The sequence below is a fragment of the Bombina bombina genome, chromosome 3 (assembly GCF_027579735.1).
Source record: "Bombina bombina isolate aBomBom1 chromosome 3, aBomBom1.pri, whole genome shotgun sequence".
NCBI lineage: Eukaryota > Metazoa > Chordata > Amphibia > Anura > Bombinatoridae > Bombina > Bombina bombina.
In genome coordinates, this window is record NC_069501.1 from 504,901,603 (window position 1) to 504,922,403 (window position 20,801).

Sequence of the window (20,801 nt, forward strand, 5' to 3'; positions counted from 1 at the left end):
AAATTTGTTTCAAATTGCATGCTCTATCTGAATCGTGAAATATTTTTTTGGGGTTTCATATCCCTTTAATGCAGATATTTTATTGAAGTAGCTAAGGGTTAGGGGTAGATTTATTAAATGTCTGCTCGACATCGCTAAATGCTGACAGCATACACTGTCAGCATTTAACATTGCAAAAGCATTTCTATTGAAAAGCTTGTGCTTGAGCAATGCCGCCCCCTGCTAATATTCTATATATTTTGGCTAGCAAGTGAGATATTAGAAGCCCTAGGACAGTGATTTTTAACCTTTTTTTTGCCGTGGCACACTTTTTTACATTAAAAAATCCTGTGGCACACCACCATCTCAAAATGTAAAAAAAAATCACACATTGTAGCCTAATACAGCATATATATACACACACACACACACACACAAACACACACATACTGTATGTATTGTGCTGTTATGCCATGCCTCCTACAAACTACCCCTGCACTGGGAGTAAAAAACAAGCAAAGTTTAAAAAATATGTCACACTGTTGTCAGTCTGCCGTGGCACACCTGAGGATCTCTCATGGCACACTAGTGTGCCACGGCACACTGGTTGAAAAACACTGCCCTAGGATACGTTTTGAATGAGTGAATGAGATTATGCTTTTGTTTATGAGAGGTGAGGCAATGGTGTAAGTGTCTATAATTAAACCAATTGTTGCACCAAGTGAAACCCCTTTCCTGCAACTGGGATAAGATGGTTGTTTCAGTTGTAACCAGGAACATGCCGGGGCATCCTCCCTTCATAATTTCAGAATATGTCACCCCCACTACATAGGAAATTCAGTGTTTAAAGTAATGGCAAATCCTAGAGTTTACCATTGGAACAAATAAAGAGGACTTTCAGTCATGAAGTATAAAATATATCATGATGAAAGTTCCCACAGCAGAAAGCTCTTTTGCTGAGAGGTGACGTTTCCACCGCTTAGCAAATAGCCATGCGGGCTATCTGGCTTGGTGCCCGCTGGGCCACACAGCAATTTGTTAAGAGGTGGAAACATCACCTCCCAGCAAAAAGCGTTCTGCCGTGGGCTGCCTGAGCAGCTCAGTGCGCCAAATGCTTCAAACAAATAAAGGAAATTTCAGCATGAAGTATTTTATACTTCATGACGGAAAGTCCCCTTTTCTTTGTTCCAATCCTAAATCCTAGCATTTCACAAACGCTAGGATTTACTATCACTTTAAAGTTAGAGATGTTAGAGGGGAGGGATTAGGTGTATGGTCAGGCAATTTCTTGTAGGTTTCTTCTCAGGCCACAAAGATTTAATTAATTATTGGGCTTTGCGAGTTTGAAGAATGCTTGTGTCTAACAGGGTGCCAACATAATGCACCTGGGTGAGCTGAACTGTACAAATGGTTCCAGGGGGACCCAAACTTTGTGGTCCTAGTGGATGTACCAATCAACTACTCAGCTCAAGAAGATAGTATGTAAAGTCTGTAGAGGGATGGGTGTAAAGGTTTAATGGTGGCTTCTGTGGTACATTGAAATTAGGAATAAATAAAGAAAACACAGTTTTGCACATATCAAGAAATTACTATGCAGCATATAGAAGGCCCAGGGTTCTAAATTCAGCAGATTGCACAACAGCCTCTCTAGGCCAGGGGGGGTTCAGACATAAAGGGACTCCAAAATTGTGATTGTTTTAAAAGATAGATAATCCCTTTGTTACCCATTCCCCAGTTTTGCATAACCAACACAGTTACAGGTATATTAATATACTTTTTACCTCTGTGATTACCTTGTATCTAAGACTTTGCAGACTGCAAAACAGGGTGCGAAACTAACGCCAAAAAATGTGCGTTATTGCACTCTCCATAGCGCTGCCATTATGAGTTATTGAAAAGCCTCCTTGTGCTGTGCGTTATGGTGCGTTAAGCTCCATACCGCACAAAAGCCAAGGGCTGAATGGAGAGAAGTGGTTAGGAAAAAAACTAACACCTGCGATCGCGGAATAGAGATCGCCGTAACGCTGCAACCCCATTGATGTCTATGGGGAAAATAAAGTTACGTTTAAACCTAACACCCTAACATAAACCCCAAGTCTAAACACCCCTAATCCGCTGCTCCCCAACATCGCCATCAGTAAATAAGTTAATAACCCCTAATCCGCCGCCCCGACATTGTTGACACTAATAAAAGTTATTAACCCCTAATCATCTACATCACCGACACTCCCGCCGCTCCCCGACATCGCTGACACTAAATAAAATTATTAACCTCTAATCCGCCGCTCCCCGACATTGCCGACGCTAAATAAAGTGATTAACCCCTAATCTGCCGCTCCCTGACATCGCCGACACTAATAGTTATTAACCCCTAATCCGCCGCTCCCCGACACTAAATATAATTATTAACCCCTCTTCCGCTGCTCCCCGACATCGCTGACACTATAATAAAGTATTAACTCCAAAACGTCCAGCCCCCAACATCGTAACTACTAAGCTAAACCTATTAAACCCTAAACCGCCGGCCCCCCCCACATCGTATTGATCAGCCAATAGGATTTAGTAGCTCTCATCCTATTGGCTGTTTTAAACAGCCAATAGGATTTCAGAAGCTATCATCCTATTAACTGATTTGAATTTGAAGAATCAAATCAGCCAATAGGAATGCAAGCAGGCCCGGCACTTGCATATAAGCAAACTAGGCAACCGCCTTAGTGCTCACCAGCAGTGGGGCGCAAATTTGTCAGAGCAGCCAGTGTTTTATATATATATATATATTTTTTTTTTTTTGACATATCAGTGGCGGAACTGCCAGGATCAAAAGGCTGCATAAACCATTTGCGGCCACTAGACCCTGGAGATCCGCAACTTAGGAATCCCGTCCGTCTCCCAGTAGCAGGCAGCAGCAGTGCAGCACCGTTTTCGGCCTCTTAGGTGCCACAGTAGTCAGTGCCGGTATAAGCTCCTCCTCCATCCGGTCCCTAAAGTGCAGGCCTCTGTCAACTATCACCCACCACGTATCCCTCTTGCTCAAGACAGGTACTTAGCGTGCGTGCCGTGTGTGTGTCACCCCGCTCTGGCGCTCCTCACCCGCTCTTGGCTCTCCTCTGTGACCACTGACTGTGAGAGCCTTAGCCTAGCTTTAAATATCAATACGAGCATAATATAGTGTATATATATATATATATATATATATACTATATAAATATATATATATATATATATATATATATATATATAGTGTGTGTGTATATATATATATATATAATGTTTGTATATATATATATATATATATATATATATATATATATATATATATACTGGAATCTGTGATGGTATAAAACAAACACACAGAAGGGCGCCTCCTAGTGTAATAAAGTACAGATGGTGTACAAATATGTGATAACAGATGTTCAGGTACTCACAAGTGTGGCAGCACTCACTCGTGCTTAGTAGTGCATACTGGAATCTCACAGTGTCCCAGCTCACTGTTCTTTTCCCACAGGTCTCAGTCTAGGTTGTAGTCTCCAACCGCAAACAAACATGGACAGGCTCTCAGTCAAGTGATAAGTTTTAAAATCTCTTTTATTAAAACAATGGTCTTTAAAAGCACAGTGTATACATATATCACTGTGTATTAAAATGCAACTAGTTTCTCAGCTAGCTTGCTGTTTCCTCAGGATACTTGGGGGGTTGGTTGGGGTGGGGGGTTTACTTTTAGGGGGGGAATTATTATTTTTTTTAAGGTAAAAGAACTGTTTAACTTAGGGCAATGCCCTACAAAAGGCCCTTTTAAGGGCTATTGGTAGTTTATTGTAGGTTAGGGGATGTTTTTATTTTGGGGGAACTTTTTTATTTTTATAGGGCTATTAGATTAGGTGTAATTGTTTTTATTTTTGATAATTTCGTTTATTATTTTTGTAAGCTTAGAGTTTTTTTATTTTTCGTAATTTATTGTTTATTATTTTGTAATTTTAGATTTTTTTTACATTTTTCATAGTGTGTTAGGTTTAGGGGTTAATAATTTAGTGTTGTGATATGGGAGGCGGCAGTTTAGGGGTTAAAAGGTTTAGTTTAGTAGTTATGATGTGAGGGGCTGGATGTTTAGGGGTTAATACTTTATTATAGTGTTGGCGATGTGGGGGCGGAAGTTTAGGGGTTAATAGGTTTATTTAGATGTTTGGCAGCGGATTAGGGGTTAATAACTTGCATTTAGTGTTGGGGAGCGGCGGATTAGGGGTTAATAGGTTTATTTAGATTTTGGGCAGCGGATTAGGGGTTAATAACTTGTATTTAGTGTCGGGGATTAGGGGTTAATAGGTTTATTTAATAGTCGTGATGTGGGTGGGCGGCAGATTAGTGGTTAATAGGTTTATTATAGTGTTTGCGATGTGGGAGTGTGGCGGTTTAGGGGCTATAACAAGGGTGGTTATGCAAAGCTGGGGAATATGTAGTCAATGCGGTATATATCTATTTAAGCAATACACATTTAAATTACAGCAAAAGCAGGCTTAGTACATAAAAAATGTACACTGTAAAGTGTTGTCGCTATGCATAATTAAACCTTTTAAAGATGAATTGCATTTTGAGTTTAAAGTCTCTTTAAGAATTAAACACAATATATAAACTTGTGATTACATTTTTGCACAAAAACATTCTACAGCATTTTTTTAGAGCTACGATAAAGTTTTAAGTTTCCGAGTGCTTTGTCTTCTGCTGTTTTAGGTAATGACTGGATTGCTGTAAACAAGGAGCCTAGCGTTTCTTCCCGCTACAAAATCACAGATCTGAATACAGGAGATAAGATTACAGTTCGTGTCACAGCAGTTAGCAAAGCTGGCAGCAGCCCACCTACCACCCTAGAAAACTTTGTCCAAGTTCGAGAAATTGTGGGTAAGTAGTATTTCTATGTGATTTAATGTTGACTACAGGATTTCTAAAGTGCACAATACAGTCAATACTATGGTGTCCATTTAATAAGTTGTGCATGGACAAGGAACCTGCCCACCCGCGCTCAAGGCAACATTAAAGGGATATTCCAGCCAAAATTGGTGTCCACATGGATTAATTGCAATTTTGAATAGAAACATTTTTGTAATATAAATGCATTAGCAAAAATTCTTCTAATAAAAGCTATAGCTGATTCAAAAGTGTATTTAAATATGCACCATGCACCAGCATTTTAAACACTGCACTTCATCAGAGAGCCTAACATGCTTGTACCATCTGGTAATGACTCAATTTGTTAATTGCTGACATGATACAAGCCCCACTAGTGCTTTGAGCAGCTGCAGTATTTAAAATGCTGGTGCACTGAGAATATCTAGCTGTGCTTCACATGCACGTGCAGAGAAAAATGCTAACATTAAAACAGTGATAACTTTTACTAGAAGTATTTTTGCTGATACTTGTATATTGCAAATATGTTTATATTCAAATATGTTATTAATCTATGTGCATTTAATTTTTGACTGGACAGTTTGGGATGATTTATGTCCGTCACCTCTGAGGTTGTAGCGGGCTTAAAAGGACAGACTACTGTTAAAATTGACTTCCCTTTAATTTGTTCACAATTATCCATTTATATGCTGGAGTGTATTAAATTATTTACAAATAGCTACTCTACCTTTATATTGACATTTGAAATAGCTGATTTTGCCTGTGGTATCCCATTCCCTACCTATACTGAATGTTTCTATACTTAAAGGTACATGAAATACAATTGTTTTTTTCAGTATTCAGATAGAACATACAATTGTAAACAACCTTATACTTTGCTGAAAAAAAACACCTAGGTATGCCCAGGAGCTGGGAGCTAGCTGCTGATTGGTGGTTGCACATATATTCTTCTTCTCATTGGCTTACTAATTTGTTCAGCTAGCTCCCAGTAGTTAATTGTGCTCATTCAATAAATGATGGCAAGAGACTGAAGCAAAATTGATCATGAAAGTAAATTGGAAAGTTGTATGCTCTATCTGAATTATGAAAGAAAAATGTTAGGTTTATGTCCCTTTAAATATTGGTTATAGAAAATCTGTGTAAACATAGCGAGCAAAAGAAATGACACTACCAGTGGGGGTTAGGAGATATAAGTAATAAAATGTTCATTTTCAATTCTCTCTAAGGGATCGATGATCATAAGTTTGCAAGCAAAAATGCGAAAATTGCTAAATGCCGACAGCATTAATTCTATTTCAAATGTCAATTTTCATTGTGCACCTTTTGTAATATTTGCATCTCTTTTCCATATTAAAATGCAGTATAGGCCCCTTAGCGAGACACCCTGTATTCAGGGTAAAAAGTGGCTTTAGATCATTCCACCAGTGAAATAGAATTACTGGCGAGCATTCTTTAATATACTCGCCAGCCCAGAGACCTTTACATCATCTGGCCCTCTGTATTGGGCTTTGGTATACAGACAGAGAAAAATTAAAGGGACACTCAGGTTAAATTAAATTTTAATGATTCAGATACAGCATGTAATTTTAACCAACTTTCCAATTTACTTACATTACAAAAAATGTGCAGTCTTTTATATTTACAATTTTTGAGTCACCAGATCCTACTGAGCATGTGCAAGAATTCACAGACTATACGTATATGCATTTGTGATTGGCAGATTGCTATCACATGGTACAAGGGAAGTGGAAATATACATAACTGAAATTTGTTATAAAAAAATCTACTACTCATTTGAAGTTCAGACTAAGTGCTATTGCTTTGTCTTGTTATCTTGCATTTGTTGATTATGCATATCTAATGTGTTGACTGGTCCTTTAAGGAAGGTTTTTATAGAAAGTGATAAAGTAAGGAGATCTGAATTCCCTGCAAGTGCAGCCAATTTTATTGGGTTGTGGTGTCAAAAAACAAAACCAGCTATTTCATATACAAAAAAATAAACGTAAAGGATCAATTTCTCGTACATTTTATACTCTGTTGCATGTATAACAAGTCATTGGAAACATATTAAGGAATCCAATGCTACAGTACACTGTGCCTTTAAGAATTTCTGTGAGGACATAGAATAAGCAGAATGCTAGAAGGTATCTAAAAGCAAAAGCAAAAATAATGAATGAATATGGTAATGTTGTTATATTTTCATTTGTTGAACATTAAACGGGACTGGAATTTTGCCCTTGGATTCCTGGCTTCTGAAATATTTTTCTCACAGTTGTTGCCATTAGAGACTAAAGGGTTATCACCATATTTGATTTTTTTTTATTCCATCCAGATGATGTGGGATTTATAACATTACTGAGTTACCTTATCAATTTTTGGGGAAAAAAATATTGAAATATGTTTAAAGGGACATTCTACTTGTTTATTGTTTAAAAAGATAGATAATCCCATTATTATCTATTGCCCAGTTCTGCATAATCAACACTTTTATATTAATATACTTTTCACCTATGTGATTACCTTGTACCTAAGCTTCTGCAGACTGCCCCCTTATCTCAGTTCTTGTGACAGACTTGCATTTTAGCCAATCAGTGCTGACTCATAAATAAATCCACTGGAGTGAGCACAATGGTATCTGTATGGCACACTTGAGCTAGTGCTGTCTATCTGTGAAAAACTGTCAAAATGCACTGAGATAAGAGGCGGCCTTCAAGGGCTTAGAAATTAGCATATGAGCCTACCCTGGTTTAGCTTTCAACAAAGAATACCAAAAGAACAAAGCAAATTTGATGATAAACGTAAATTGGAAAATTGTTTAAAATTGCATGCCCTATCTGAATCATGAAAGTTTAATTCTGACTAGACTGTCCCTTTAAAATGTAAATTTTGGAATATCTCCAAAAGGACATTTATAAGGGATTTTTGTTGGTTCCTTAAAAGTTTGTGTTTCTTTTTCAATAACTGCTTTTTGTCGTAATATTCATTTTTCTTTTCTAGCTTTAAAAGATTTTGTTCTACTTTCAACAATCCCGTTTTTTAATTTGCTTTAGAATTTTAGACTTTTTTTTTTTTTTTTACTGAGATTAATTAATGGAACATCAATTTCGGTCTTGTGCTTACAATTTGTTCTAATCCTCAAAATGTTGTGTTTTACGGTTGTCATTTGTATAGGGATCTTAAATAGTATTTAAAAGTTATCAGTATTCCCATGATCCTTTTCATGATTGATTCCAGAATTTGTTTGAAGGCTTCTGAAGCTTTTTTGGCTGATGGGATTTATTCTGTGATCTGCTTGGCCTATAAGCAGCATGTTGGGTGTTGTCTCCATTAAAGGATATGAGCAAATTCACTTTGGGTGGGCAGCTTCCAGCAAGTTCAAGTTCATAGATTGCTAAATACAGGAAGCAAGGGGTGTTTGATCACTACAACGTTGTTCATTTTTTACTTTCTATGTCCCTTTAATATATATATATATATATTTATATATATTATGTAACAGTTTGATAAATCTCACTAATATCAATGAGGATTTTTCTCTATATAATTGTCACAGCAAAAATAAATGATAAAAATATAAGTAATGTTTGTAAAGAAACTTATAGATAATGTTTTTAATTATAATGGTACGGCTTAGTGGGAAAAAAAATAGGTTAATTACTTTCTGCTATAAGTTCTGCATTATTGTAAATTACTTTTAATAGCTGATAGAACTGTATTAAAGGGACATTCCAGTCAAAATTTAAATGCACATAGATGAATTACATCTTTCAGTAGAAATATATTAGCAATATATATGCAAAAATGCTTCTAGTAAAAGTTATCACTGTTTTAGTGTTAGCATTTTTCTCTGCACGTGCATGTGAAGCATAGCTAGATATTCTCTGTGCACCAACATTTTAAACACTGCAGCTGCTCAGAGCACCAGTGGGGCTTTATCGTGTAAGCAATTAACAAATTGAGTCAATTCCAGATAGTACAGGCACCTCAGGCTCTCTTAGCAAGTGCTGGTGCACTATGCATACTTAAATATGCTTTTGAAACCGTTATAGCTTTCATTAGAAGCATTTTAAATATTGCAGCTGCTCAGAGAGCCAGTGGGGCTTGTATCGTGTCAGCAATTAATACATTGAAACATTACCAGATGGCGGAAGATTCTTAGGCTCTCTGAACAAGTGCTGTGTTTAAAATGCTGGTGCACGGTGAATACTTAAATACACATTTGAACCAGCTAAAGCTTTTATTAAAAACATTTTTGCTAATACATGTATATTACAAACATGCTTCTTTTCAAAGCTGAAATGCATCATGTGGATTCCAGTTTTGGCTGAAATGTCCCTTTAAATTATTTTGACAAACTCCCTATAAGAATAGCTTATGCATAAATCAAGTTATTACAATTAAATCATTTTCCTATGAAAACATCTGCTATATACTACTCTTCTTTAATAGCTATCAGAGGATTTATGCGTATTCATAGGTGAAAATTAAGAAAAATGCTACTGAAATTGAATCTCCTTTGTGTTAAAGGGCTGTAAAGGAAATCAGATAGCAGCTGTTAATTGGATAGTTGAAATGGCAGCCGTTAGCATAGCAGTATGGAAAAATACCCTTAAATGAAATTCCTCTCATGCTTTTGAGTCCTGTTACATTTCTTCACTCTCTAGAGAATGATAATAGACACATGGAACATTCACCTCTCTCGTTAAACAAATTATGACAAGAGTTTCTTATCAGGGTTTAACGAAGACTAATATGATTATGATTTCGTTCTATCATTCTTGCATGTCTATCCACTTATACATAATTAAAAAAGACTTTATTGAGTTATCTGAAATACACGAGTATGTACTGCAGGCGTTCCAACGTCACAAGTGACATTTTGAGTGACAGCAAAAGAATTAGACAAGAATAGATCAAGACTTGAAGAACAAAAAAGAAAGGCGAACAAACTGGTTGCTCTTTCATATCCTACTCTGTTAAATATTGTCTTGTTTTTTTTCTTTTTATTACATGATGCTTAACTAATTTATTTTAATTTATTTCACCTTGTCCTACTTCACTTTCACATCCCGTTATCTCTTCATCTCATAAACTGTTCATATTTTGAAAAAAGAACTATCCCCACCCTATACCAATTTACAGAAATATTCTCATTACTGCAAATTCCCTTCTCATCTTCTCTCACTCTCAGGGCCGGACTGGGAAATCAGGCCGGCCCTGGAAATTTTCGTAGACCGGCTCCAGCCCCTTACCCGCTCAGCCTCCACCCCCTTATCTTGTTTGCTAACTTAGTTATTCTAAGGGACCACTGCTCTTTGACCTCCCTGCCCAAAGTATATGGCCCTGTGGCACCGGCAGCCCACCAAGAAAACTCCTGGTATCCCGGCAGGCCAATCCAGCACTGCTCACTCTCCATTTTGCTACTTTTATCAAAAGTAAATTTACGTGCTTATGTTTGTTACGAAAGGGTGTTCTTCGTATAAGAGAAATAGAATCATTATAGCCCTTGAAGTGCCAATTAAACCTCACATTTAAGAGGATACGTTTGTAACTAAAGAAGTGAAACTTTGACAGTTTGTTTTACAGAGTGCATCGAAGATAATACATTGGATACAATTTTGAAAGTTTGCATGTTTACAGGACTGCTCATTGCAACATTGAAGTGAACTTTTCAAAACAAATCTTAAAATATACAACAGCAGTTTAATGACAGACTCATGTTGATTCTTCCAGGGACGCCTGAGTTGAATCTTGATTATTTTATGTATGAATGTGTTTTGCATGTGTGGATGGACTGAAAGTTTTGGATTCTTTTGTATTGCAGAATATGTCTTTAGGCACTTTGTAATAAAATTAAGCCTTATTCTTTGCAAAAAGGTGTGCTGAGTTTCCTTTTAAGTAGTTGTATGGTAGAATTGGAGGCTTTACTATACTCTTGCACCCTGCATATAATTTTTTTTTTGTTTCATTAAGATTGTTGAATGTAGATAGAACTTGTTAGTGGTGCTGTGACTAACCAAAATTTTTTTTATTCCATCATACCTGTTAATTTGGTCTTACTCCCTCCCATTCTTCTGCTTCTACATCAATGCTTGCAAGCATATTCATTCCCTGTTTAAAACTGGCTCATCCCTTAAACATGAAATACTAACACTTATCTTTAAAGGGATAGTAAATGAAAAGGTTTCAGAAATGAATATAAACATTTTTGTCTACAATGCTACCTCTTTTCAAACGCTGTTGTTTCTCCTGTATGAAGAAGTGGGTGGGCAAGTGTGCTCCTGTGCCTCTGCATCAAAGGCAAGAGATTCTACTGCACTTGCATTACAGTAAATGGAGTGGGTGGTACTATGTCTTGTTGGCTGCTTCGTTATTCTTGAAAAAAAAACAGCAAGTTTTTTAAAGTAAAATAAAAAATTATACTATTTTTTGGGGAAAAAAGTGTTTACTTACCATTTCTGTGCACTGTGTAGATTTATATGCAGTGAGTGCTGAACTACCTTTTTAATTTACTAGCCCTATAAGAAACTTTATTATGATCTAACCTCCCCCTCCAGCTACCGTTCTGTCACCTCTAAACTCTGGCTTTGGCAGGACTATATACAGATATCGATCACATTTCCTTACATCAAATTCTCTTTTTGACCCAATGCAATTTGGCTTATGTTCCCAACACTCCACTGCCAGCAGTAAGGAGATAAGTGACTTGCGTACAGCCAATTTGACAGGTCATTTCTGATTGCTAATCCTCCTTCTTGGTCTATTCGATGCTGTTGACACTGATGATCACAATCTCAAGTCCATTGGCAAATGTAACTATACAATATTGTGATACTCTTCCTGTCTCTCTAAACAAAGCTACAGTTTCTCTGGCACATCCTCTGCCCCTTTAACACTCTCTGCTGGTGTCCCAAAAGATTCGTGTCTAGGTCCCCTTCCTGTTCTGTCTCATCCCTAGGCTGCTTCTTCTAATGTCAAAAATGTTTCTCCTTTTTTAACACCAAACAATATTATTGTATTGTAACCTGAATTATGATATGCTTTATATTGTGAAGTGCCCTCTTATATACCCATGTGCTGTACAAGCCCCTGGGTGTTTAGTGATCCTTGATTGGGTGAAACCATGTGACTTTGTATATATTGCTGTATATACAGTATATAAAAGGTGGGCTAGTGCAAATTGTATAAACCCTATGTATATTGATTGGCAGTGATATTATTTTGTATGATACTTGGTTCCTTAATTGTGTATTTGATACATTTATTACAAAAAAAAATTATTTAATTTATTTTGACCTTTTTAGGAATTTTGTTAATCCTGAAGTGCCAATATATGGATTTAGATATCTCTAATTATCTGGTTGACCTTTTCCCATGTCCCTAATAAAATTTGCAAAAGGTTACATTTATAATCCATATATGGTTAAATGTGTCTAATCTGTGATTCTGTTTGCATTTAACTGTAGAACTGTATTTACTATTTAAACCAAGACTGACAAAAGGTTACAGTTTTATTGCCAATGGGGTGGCTATAGCTAACAGGTTATAAAGATATTCTTTAGTCTTCAGCTCCATCTTATTTATTATACAGATGGTTAGTCCTTTTTTTCTTCATGTCTCTTTAGTATTCTTAAAGGGACACTGAACCCAAATTTTTTCTTTTGTGATTCAGATAGAGCATGCACTTTCTAATTTACTCCTATTATCAAATTTTCTTTATTCTCTTGGTATCTTTATTTGAAATGCAAGAATGTAATTTTAGATGCTGGCCCATTTTTGGTGAAAAACCTGGGTTGTCCTTGCTGATTGGTGGATACATTCATCCACCAATTAAAAAGTGCTGTCCAGAGGTCTGAACCAAGAAAAAAGCTTAGATGCCTTCTTTTTCAAATAAAGATAGCAAGAGAACAAAGAAAAATTGATAATAGGAGTAAATTAGAAAGTTGCTTAAAATTGCATGCTCTATCTGAATGAAAAACAAATTGGGTTTATTATCCCTTTAATACAAAAGCATTATGTTCAGGATTACTAACAAACAATGGAGCAATTATGTGGGTTTAGTGATTACATCACAAAGTTGAATGGTTTGTGTATGTACTCATCCATTTTAATAGTGTTGCTGATAAGTGACATTGTCCTCCAAAATAAGTCATATAGAGCACCTGTTGTGCTTCATAAGAAGATATGTGTAAATATTGATTAAGGGAACAAAGTCATTATAAGTATAGTGGGCATGTGTAATTGGTGAGTTATTGATTTCACACATTTTTATTAGTGTAAAAATGGTTATTATGAATTTTTAACTAATTTTATTGAATGGGTAGTATTTGTATCTGGTGACATTGCCTCTTAATGTTTTCCAGTATGGCTATTGATATATTTAAAGTAAATAATTAACTAATCTATTTTAGATCGCCCCAAAATTCGTCTGCCAAGGTACCTGCGTCAAACGTTTGTGAAGCATGTTGGAGAAGCTGTCAATTTAGTGATTCCATTTCAGGTAATATATTGATACAGCAACTGATGCTTTTAGCTTCTGCCTTTAAAGAGATATAAAAGTGCAATAAATATAGCGCTGCGGAATCTGTTGGCGCTCTACAAATAACCGATAATAATAATAAAAAAGAAAATGCTTTAATATGTTATTATTTCTCTAGTATATAAATATGGGGTTTATTCTAATCTTTACAATTCCATTTAAAGAGTGATCGCAAAACAAGAGAACACCATTTCCATATTGGGAACGGTTCAGATAACATCCGACCAGATAGTGGGAAAATCACCAAACTAGAGTTTTCAACATGTTTGACAATGTTCCAATACAATATTTAATATTTCTATTATTTCTATTATTAAACAAGCGTTTGTCGATCTGATCTTTCCACTTCTTAGGTGGCAGAAAGTCAAAAATTCATGGCTGCATACTCAGTCATGTGACCCTACCTCTCAAATAAATATTGAAAACATAAGCGTAGAGGTTAAATTAAAGGTAAATAAGGTAATGGGGGTCACCATGTTTAAACTAGTTTTCTAATTATCAATGTACAAACAAGGTTGGGTGGAAACCCTTATGGATAATCCTATAAACCAATAAGCCTTGTTTGGACAAGTCTCGTTTATTGCCTGTTTTATATCTGTCTATAATTGTCCTCAGCAGAAAAGAAAAATAGGAAAGTTAAAACATGGAGGCACCCATTATTAGAAATTCAGTGGAATTTAGAAAATCAACTATTTTCAGAGTTAAATTACTGGAAAGGAAGACAAAATAAATGAAATTATATTGCAACTTTGTTTTAAATACACAAAATTAAACATTTTATGTTACAATCTCATACTGTTTAATATTCTTTTCATTTTGACTTTCCTATCTCTTTAACACAATTTTTTTCTACTCTATGGGGTCAATTTATCAAGCTCAGTACGGATGCCCCTGAAGGCTCGCCGGAAATAGAAGTTATGAAGCAGTGGTCTAAAGACCGCTGCTCAATAACCTGTCCGCCTGCTCTGAGGCGGGGGATAGAAATCAACCCGATCAAATACGATCGGGTTGATTGACACTCCCTGCTAGCGGCCGCAAATCTGCAGGTGGCCGCATTGCACCAGCAGTTCACAGGAATTACTGGTGCAATGATAAATGCAGACAGCGTATGTTGTCGGCATTTATCCATGTGCAGCGGACATGATCCGCTATATCGGATCATGTCCGCTCGCACCATAATAAATAGGCCCCTATATATCATCAGTGTGTTCCCTAGTCGTTTTAGGGTGCTTACTGCCATCTTGCCTACACCTATTTCTTTCCTAAGACATGGAGAGTCCACAACGTCATTCCAATTGCTAGTGGGATATTCATTACTGGCAAGCAGAAGGAGGCAAAGAGCACCCCAGCAAAGCTGTTAAGTGTCACTTCCCTTACCCATAACCCCCAGTCATTCTCTTTGCCTCTGTCAATGGAGGACGTGAAGTTGGTGTCTGAAGATATTTATTATTTTTTCAGGTACTTTTCCCTGCAAGCAAGGATTTGGGTTTAGCTGTGTCCACGTCAATCTCTTGAGTAAGAGTAGTGGTGGCTTTTAAGCAGTTAGAAAATGGCGAAGAGGTCCTTGCTTTGTTTTCTATCATATTTGCTGCCCTCCGTGTAGAAAGCCAGAGTTGGTTACTCTGTTTCTTTTTCTACAGGTCTCTGTAAGGAGAATGTGTCCTTTCACGCCTTGCACTATTTATTTTAACTCTGCATTAATTTCACGGGACATTTATAATCCTTTAGTAAGGATTCTTTAGGACAGTTTGCAGGCACTATTTGTATATGAAAAGAGACTGGGTTAACAGCCTTCCTTATAGGTTTGGGAGGGCCTCTAACCTTATGGCTTTATGATTTTAATTTCATAACATTTCATGTGGGGAATGTTTTAAACGGTTACTCAGTTTTTTACTGTATGAAACGTATAAACAGTATGAAACGCACACTTTTTACTTATTGCGCACGTGACGTGACCTCACGATCTTCCGCTTCTGAGAGCGGAGTGGTGTCATTTCTGTGACTTTCTCTTCGTTGCGGCTGTGAGATATCGTCTGGCTGACTGGAGAGTCCTTAGTTCGTTCAGTCTCTGAAGGTTACGGTAGTGCACCTCAGCTTCTTTTTTCTTAAAGTGACATTCCTTGCTTTTTGGGCCTTTATCAGCTATAGATAATGAACAGGGGTCTGTTCCTTTCAATAAATGCTTATTATGTTTGGAGGTCCAAATTGTCTTACCTATGATATTTTGTTCCTCATGTTTAGAGAAAGCTTTAAAATGTAAAGACAAATTACTTGTTTCTGAGCCTAATGTTTCTCAGGATGATGCTGTTCAGGCAGTGCCACAGCTTTCTCCTCACACGTCCCAAGCCTCAACGGCTTCACATACAGTGCCCTGCAGTTCCTCTCTGCTTCCTGGACCAGATAATTTGCCAATAGATTTTGCTGCACAGATATCTTCTGCGGTATCTGCGGCTTTTCTGCTTTTTCCATGATGGGGAAGCGCAGGTGGAAATCTAAACATTTTTCTGAGTGTAAGGTGTCTTTCCCGTCTGCTGCTGCGCAGATTGACCTCCCACATAAGTCTGATGAGGAGGATACCTCGGTAGCTCATGAGGGTGAAATCTCAGATTTGGACAGTATAAATCCTTTGACTGACTCTAAAGAAGTAAACTTTAAGCTTGAACTCCTTCGTTTACTGCTAAAGGAGGTACTGGCTACTTTGGACAACTCCGATTCTTCTGCTGCTGTCAACCCTAAGAAATCTGGTAAGCTTAACAGATACTATGATGTTCCTTCCTCTGTGGAAGTGTTTCCTGTTCCAGAACGTGTATTGGAGATCATTGCACAGGAATGGGATAGGCGACATATTGGTTCAGGCGCCATCGTTTCAACAAGCAAACTCTCATACAGAGATCTTGTTGTCTTTTCTACGTTCCCACGGATAGAAACTGAATCTGGAGAAGAGTTCCCTTGTTCCAGCTACAAGGGTATGTTTCTTAGGGACCATCATAGATTCCCTATCTATAAAGATTTTTCTGACGGAGGTCAGAAAATCCAAACTTCTCTCTTCTTGCCTCTTGCTACAGCCTACTGTTCGGCCATCAGTGGCTCAATGCATGGAGGTAATTGGTCTTATGGTCACTTCCATGGACATCATTCCCTTTGCTCGATTCCATTTGAGAGCTCTGCAGTTATGCATGCTCAGACAATAGAACGGAGAATATTCAGATCTGTCTCAGAGGATAGATCTGGACCAGTTGACAAGAGACTCTCTCTCGTGGTGGATTTCTCAGAATAATCTGTCTCAGGGCACCTGCTTTCGGAGACCCTCCTGGGTGATTGTGACCATGGACGCCAGCCTGCTAGGCTGGGGAGCAGTCTGGGTCTCATTAAAGGCTCAGGACCTATGGACTCGGGAGGAGTCTTCTCTCCATATAAACATCTTGGAGTTGAGAGCGATCTTCAATGCTCTGATGGCTTGGCCTCAATTGTCCTTAGCCCAGTTTATCAGGTTCCAGTTGGACAACATCACCTCAGTGGCTTACATCAACCACCAAAAAAGGGTGAGAAGCAGTGCTTTAAAGGGACAGTCTACACCTTGGTCATCTTAAAGTGAATGTAAATTTTGATGCTAAAGTGCCCAGTTTTTAAAAATTTGATTAAAAACAGGGGCACTTTAATTCATCAACATTTACATTTCACTCGTGTTGTGAAAAAATACTTAAATTTTAATCTTGACAGCCGCTCCAGCTTCCTCCGCCCGTCGCAAAGCCTCTTCCTGGGTCTAAAATAAGGAATCTGGCTTCCTCCAATAACGGCTTCGAATCAGTCACTCATCCCCCCGGGGGGGGGGGGAAGCCGTGATTGGAGGATGACCGATCCATCATTTCTGACGTCAGAAATGGCTTTGCGACGACCGGGGGAAGCTGGAGCGTCTGTCAAGTTTAAAAGGTAAGAATTTTTTCACAATGAGTGAAATGTAAATTTTGATGAATTAAAGTGCCCCTATTTTTAATCAAATTTTTAAAAACCAGACACTTTAGCATCAAAATTTACATTCACTTTAAAGTCTTACCTTAGATTAAGCCTCCTGCACCCTTTCTATATCATGCAGCAGAAACAGTAAAAAAGTTATTTTAAAATTAATATTGTTTCTGGCCACTTTGAAATGGCTGCCAAGCTCAGCCCACTGGTGACATCATGATCTGGGCTGCATATGGCATCCAATCACAAAAGACTCACTAGTTGAATTCAACAGAACTATTCAGCAGAGTGCCTAGATGCAGCCCAGATAGTGATGTCATCAATGGGCTGATCTTGGCAGCCACTTCAAACTGGCCAGAAACAATATTCATTTTTAAATAACTTTTTTACTGTTCCTGCTGCATGATATAGAAAGGGTGCAGAGAGATATTTGCAGCTTAATCTAAAGGTAAGACTTTAAGATGACTAAGGTGTAGACTGTCCCTTTAAAGGGACAGGAAGGTCAAAATTGAAATGTGCATGAGTGCATTTCAGTGTTAAAGCATTTCATTAACAAAAATCCTTCTAGTAAAAGTTATTACTAATGCAAGGCCCCTCACAGCATATTTGCGTATGCTGCTGAAAAACAGTAATAACTTTTATTAGAAGCATTATTGTTTCTATTTAATATTGAAATGCACCCATGCACCTTTCAATTTTGACGTTTCTATCTATTTAAAGGGATGTGAACATTTCTCTTTCATGATTCATATAGAGCAGTGGTTGCCAACCGCGGTCCTCAAGGACCCCCAACAGTCCTGGTTTTCATTATAGCTAAACCAGTGCACAGGTGAAGTAATCAGCTGATCTGTAACCAACCTGCTCTCATCCATCAGCTGATTATTTCACCTGTGCACTGGTTCAGCTATAATGAAAACCAGGACTGTTGGGGGTCCTTGAGGACCGCGGTTGGCAACCACTGATATAGAGCATTTCTGGACCACTATATGACAGCAGTTTTTGCAAGAATTGGATCTATTTTCAAGAGCACTAGATGGCAGCACTATTTCCTGACATGTAGTGCTCCAGAGGCCAAGATAGGTATCTCTTAAATAAAGAATATCATGGGAACAAAGCAAATTTGATTTAAAAAAAAAGTAAATTGGTGTGAATACTGCTTCATTCTTGTAATGCTTCTTTTTCATATTAATAAAGCTTGTTTTGAAAATTTAAAAAAAAAAAAAAAAAAAGTAAATTGGAAACTTTTTTTTTTAAAATTGTATGCTCTGTCTGAATCACAAAAGAAAACGGTTGAGTTTCATATCCCTTTAACAAATACGAGCATGTTTTTTTTTAAAATCATAATATCTCTTTAAAATACTTTAAAATACTTCTGGACCTAAAAACTTAAACATATCAACACTTATTGTAATATATTTGTTTTTCATTCATGCCTTTATTAAAGGGACACCTTTATTAAAGGGACACTGAACCCAAATTTTTTCTTTTGTGATTCAGATAGAGCATGATATTTTAAAAACCTTTCGAATTTACTCCTATTATCAAATTTTCTTCATTCTCTTGGTATCTTTATTTGAAATGCAAGAATGTAAGTTTAGATGCCGGACCATTTTTGGTGAACAACCTGGGTTGTCCTTGGTGATTGGTGGATAAATTCATCCACCAATAAAAAAAGTGCTATCCAGAGTTCTGAACCCCAAAAAAAGCTTAGATGCCTTCTTTTTCAAAGAAAGATAGCAAGAGAACGAAGAAAAATTGATACTAGGAGTAAATTAGAAAGTTGCTTAAAATTGCATGCTCTATCTGAATCACAAAAGAAAAAAATTGTATTCAGTGTCCCTTTAATGCGGATAATATAATTAATGCTTTATGCTTTATGTTGCACACATTTTATGCAAATTATGTTTATGATGTCAGTCCCTCTACATATTCTTTAGTAGTCCTCTAAATGCAGTTTCCTGTTGTTCTACAAAACTACAATATCCACAGACTTCTAGCTTTATAAAGTGGTATAAATAATTAAACACTTGTTTCTTCTATGCCTCTACTTACACAACCAATCATTATGTAGCTTTTTCCTGTTGTATCACTTCATTGCTTCATTGCCTTTAAACATTCTGCAATAATTCCTCCCACTCTCTCTTCTACTGAATTTGTTACTAAAGTTCCTTTAAATCTATTTCTAACATTTCAATGTTTCCATTTTGTAATGCTCAATGTCCATTTTGTCATATCTTTAGCCCATTTACTTGTTCTATCCCTAGTTTATGTAAAGAGGAATTAAATAACTTTTTAATTATTACAATTTTAAGTATTAAAATGTAATGAATATGTTAAAGATACATTCTTTTTGAAAATGTTACTTAGTTTCTCTGAAGAAATTTGATCACATCTTGGATGTTAAGACACTGGCCTATATTTATCAAAGTCTGGCGGAACTGATCCGACAGTGCGGATCAGGTCCGCCAGACCTCGCTGAATACGGAGAGCAATACGCTCTCTGTATTCAGCATTACACCAGCAGCTCACAAGAGCTGCTGGTGCAACGCCGCCCCCTGCAGAATCGCGGCCAATCGGCCGCCAGAAGGGAGTTGTCAATCAACCCAATCGTACTCGATCGGGTTGAATTGCGGCGATGTCTGTCTGCCTGCTCAGAGCAGGCGAACAGGTTATGGAGTAGTTGTCTTTAGACAGGGCATCAAGCTCCGTTCGGAGCTTGATAGATATGCCCCACTGCGTCCGTTTTATCAAGTGTCTGGCAGACATGATTCACTGTAGCGGATCATGTCTGCCAGACATCGATAAATGCCGTTATCATTGCACAAGCAAATTCGATCAGGCAGATTGCTTTCCGCCACCTCAGAGGCGGCGGACGAGTGAAGGCTTGCGCGGAAACAGGGGCATACGGCCCCATTCGGGCTGTTATAAATTGGCCCCACTGTATGTGGAATAACAGGTACCATGAAAGCTAAAGGGGAGTATGGTAGAGAGAGAAGGGGAATATAGGAACTTAAAAAAATAACTAACAAAATTCATATATAGTTATGATTTTGGTCCAGTTGAAATTAAAGATTATATCTTATGGTCTGATGGAGTGCTCCCCGAAACGTCACTGAATAAAAGGCACTTGTTGCACCTATTAAGTCCAGAGAGTGCTGTCAATTAACTGACTGTTTCTTATTACTATTCAGCACCCTGGCATGTGAATAAAGTTTGTGAGAATGTACCTACTACTACCGCTTTAAAAAAAATAAAAAAAATAAAAAAATATATATATATATCCAATTAGAAATAAATGGCAGTCTCTGGATTTAAAGTGAACCAAAATGTTCCTTAATTCAAACAGTGTGATGTTTCGGGGAAACAATCCCCTTCCACAACAGATCACTATCAAAGCAAAAACCACGGTGCAGGCAAGTAA

At 37.3% G+C, this 20,801-nt stretch overlaps 1 protein-coding gene across 1 annotated transcript in view; it reads left to right on the forward strand.

Moving 5' to 3' along the window:
* The window catches only part of MYBPHL (myosin binding protein H like), a 147,070-nt gene that overhangs the window by 42,832 nt on the left and 83,437 nt on the right, over nt 1–20,801 (forward strand). The window contains exons 3-4 of the mRNA XM_053706885.1: nt 4,705–4,872; nt 13,290–13,378. Coding sequence (XP_053562860.1) covers nt 4,705–4,872; nt 13,290–13,378 — 257 coding nt within the window. The remainder of the gene's footprint in view (nt 1–4,704; nt 4,873–13,289; nt 13,379–20,801) is intronic.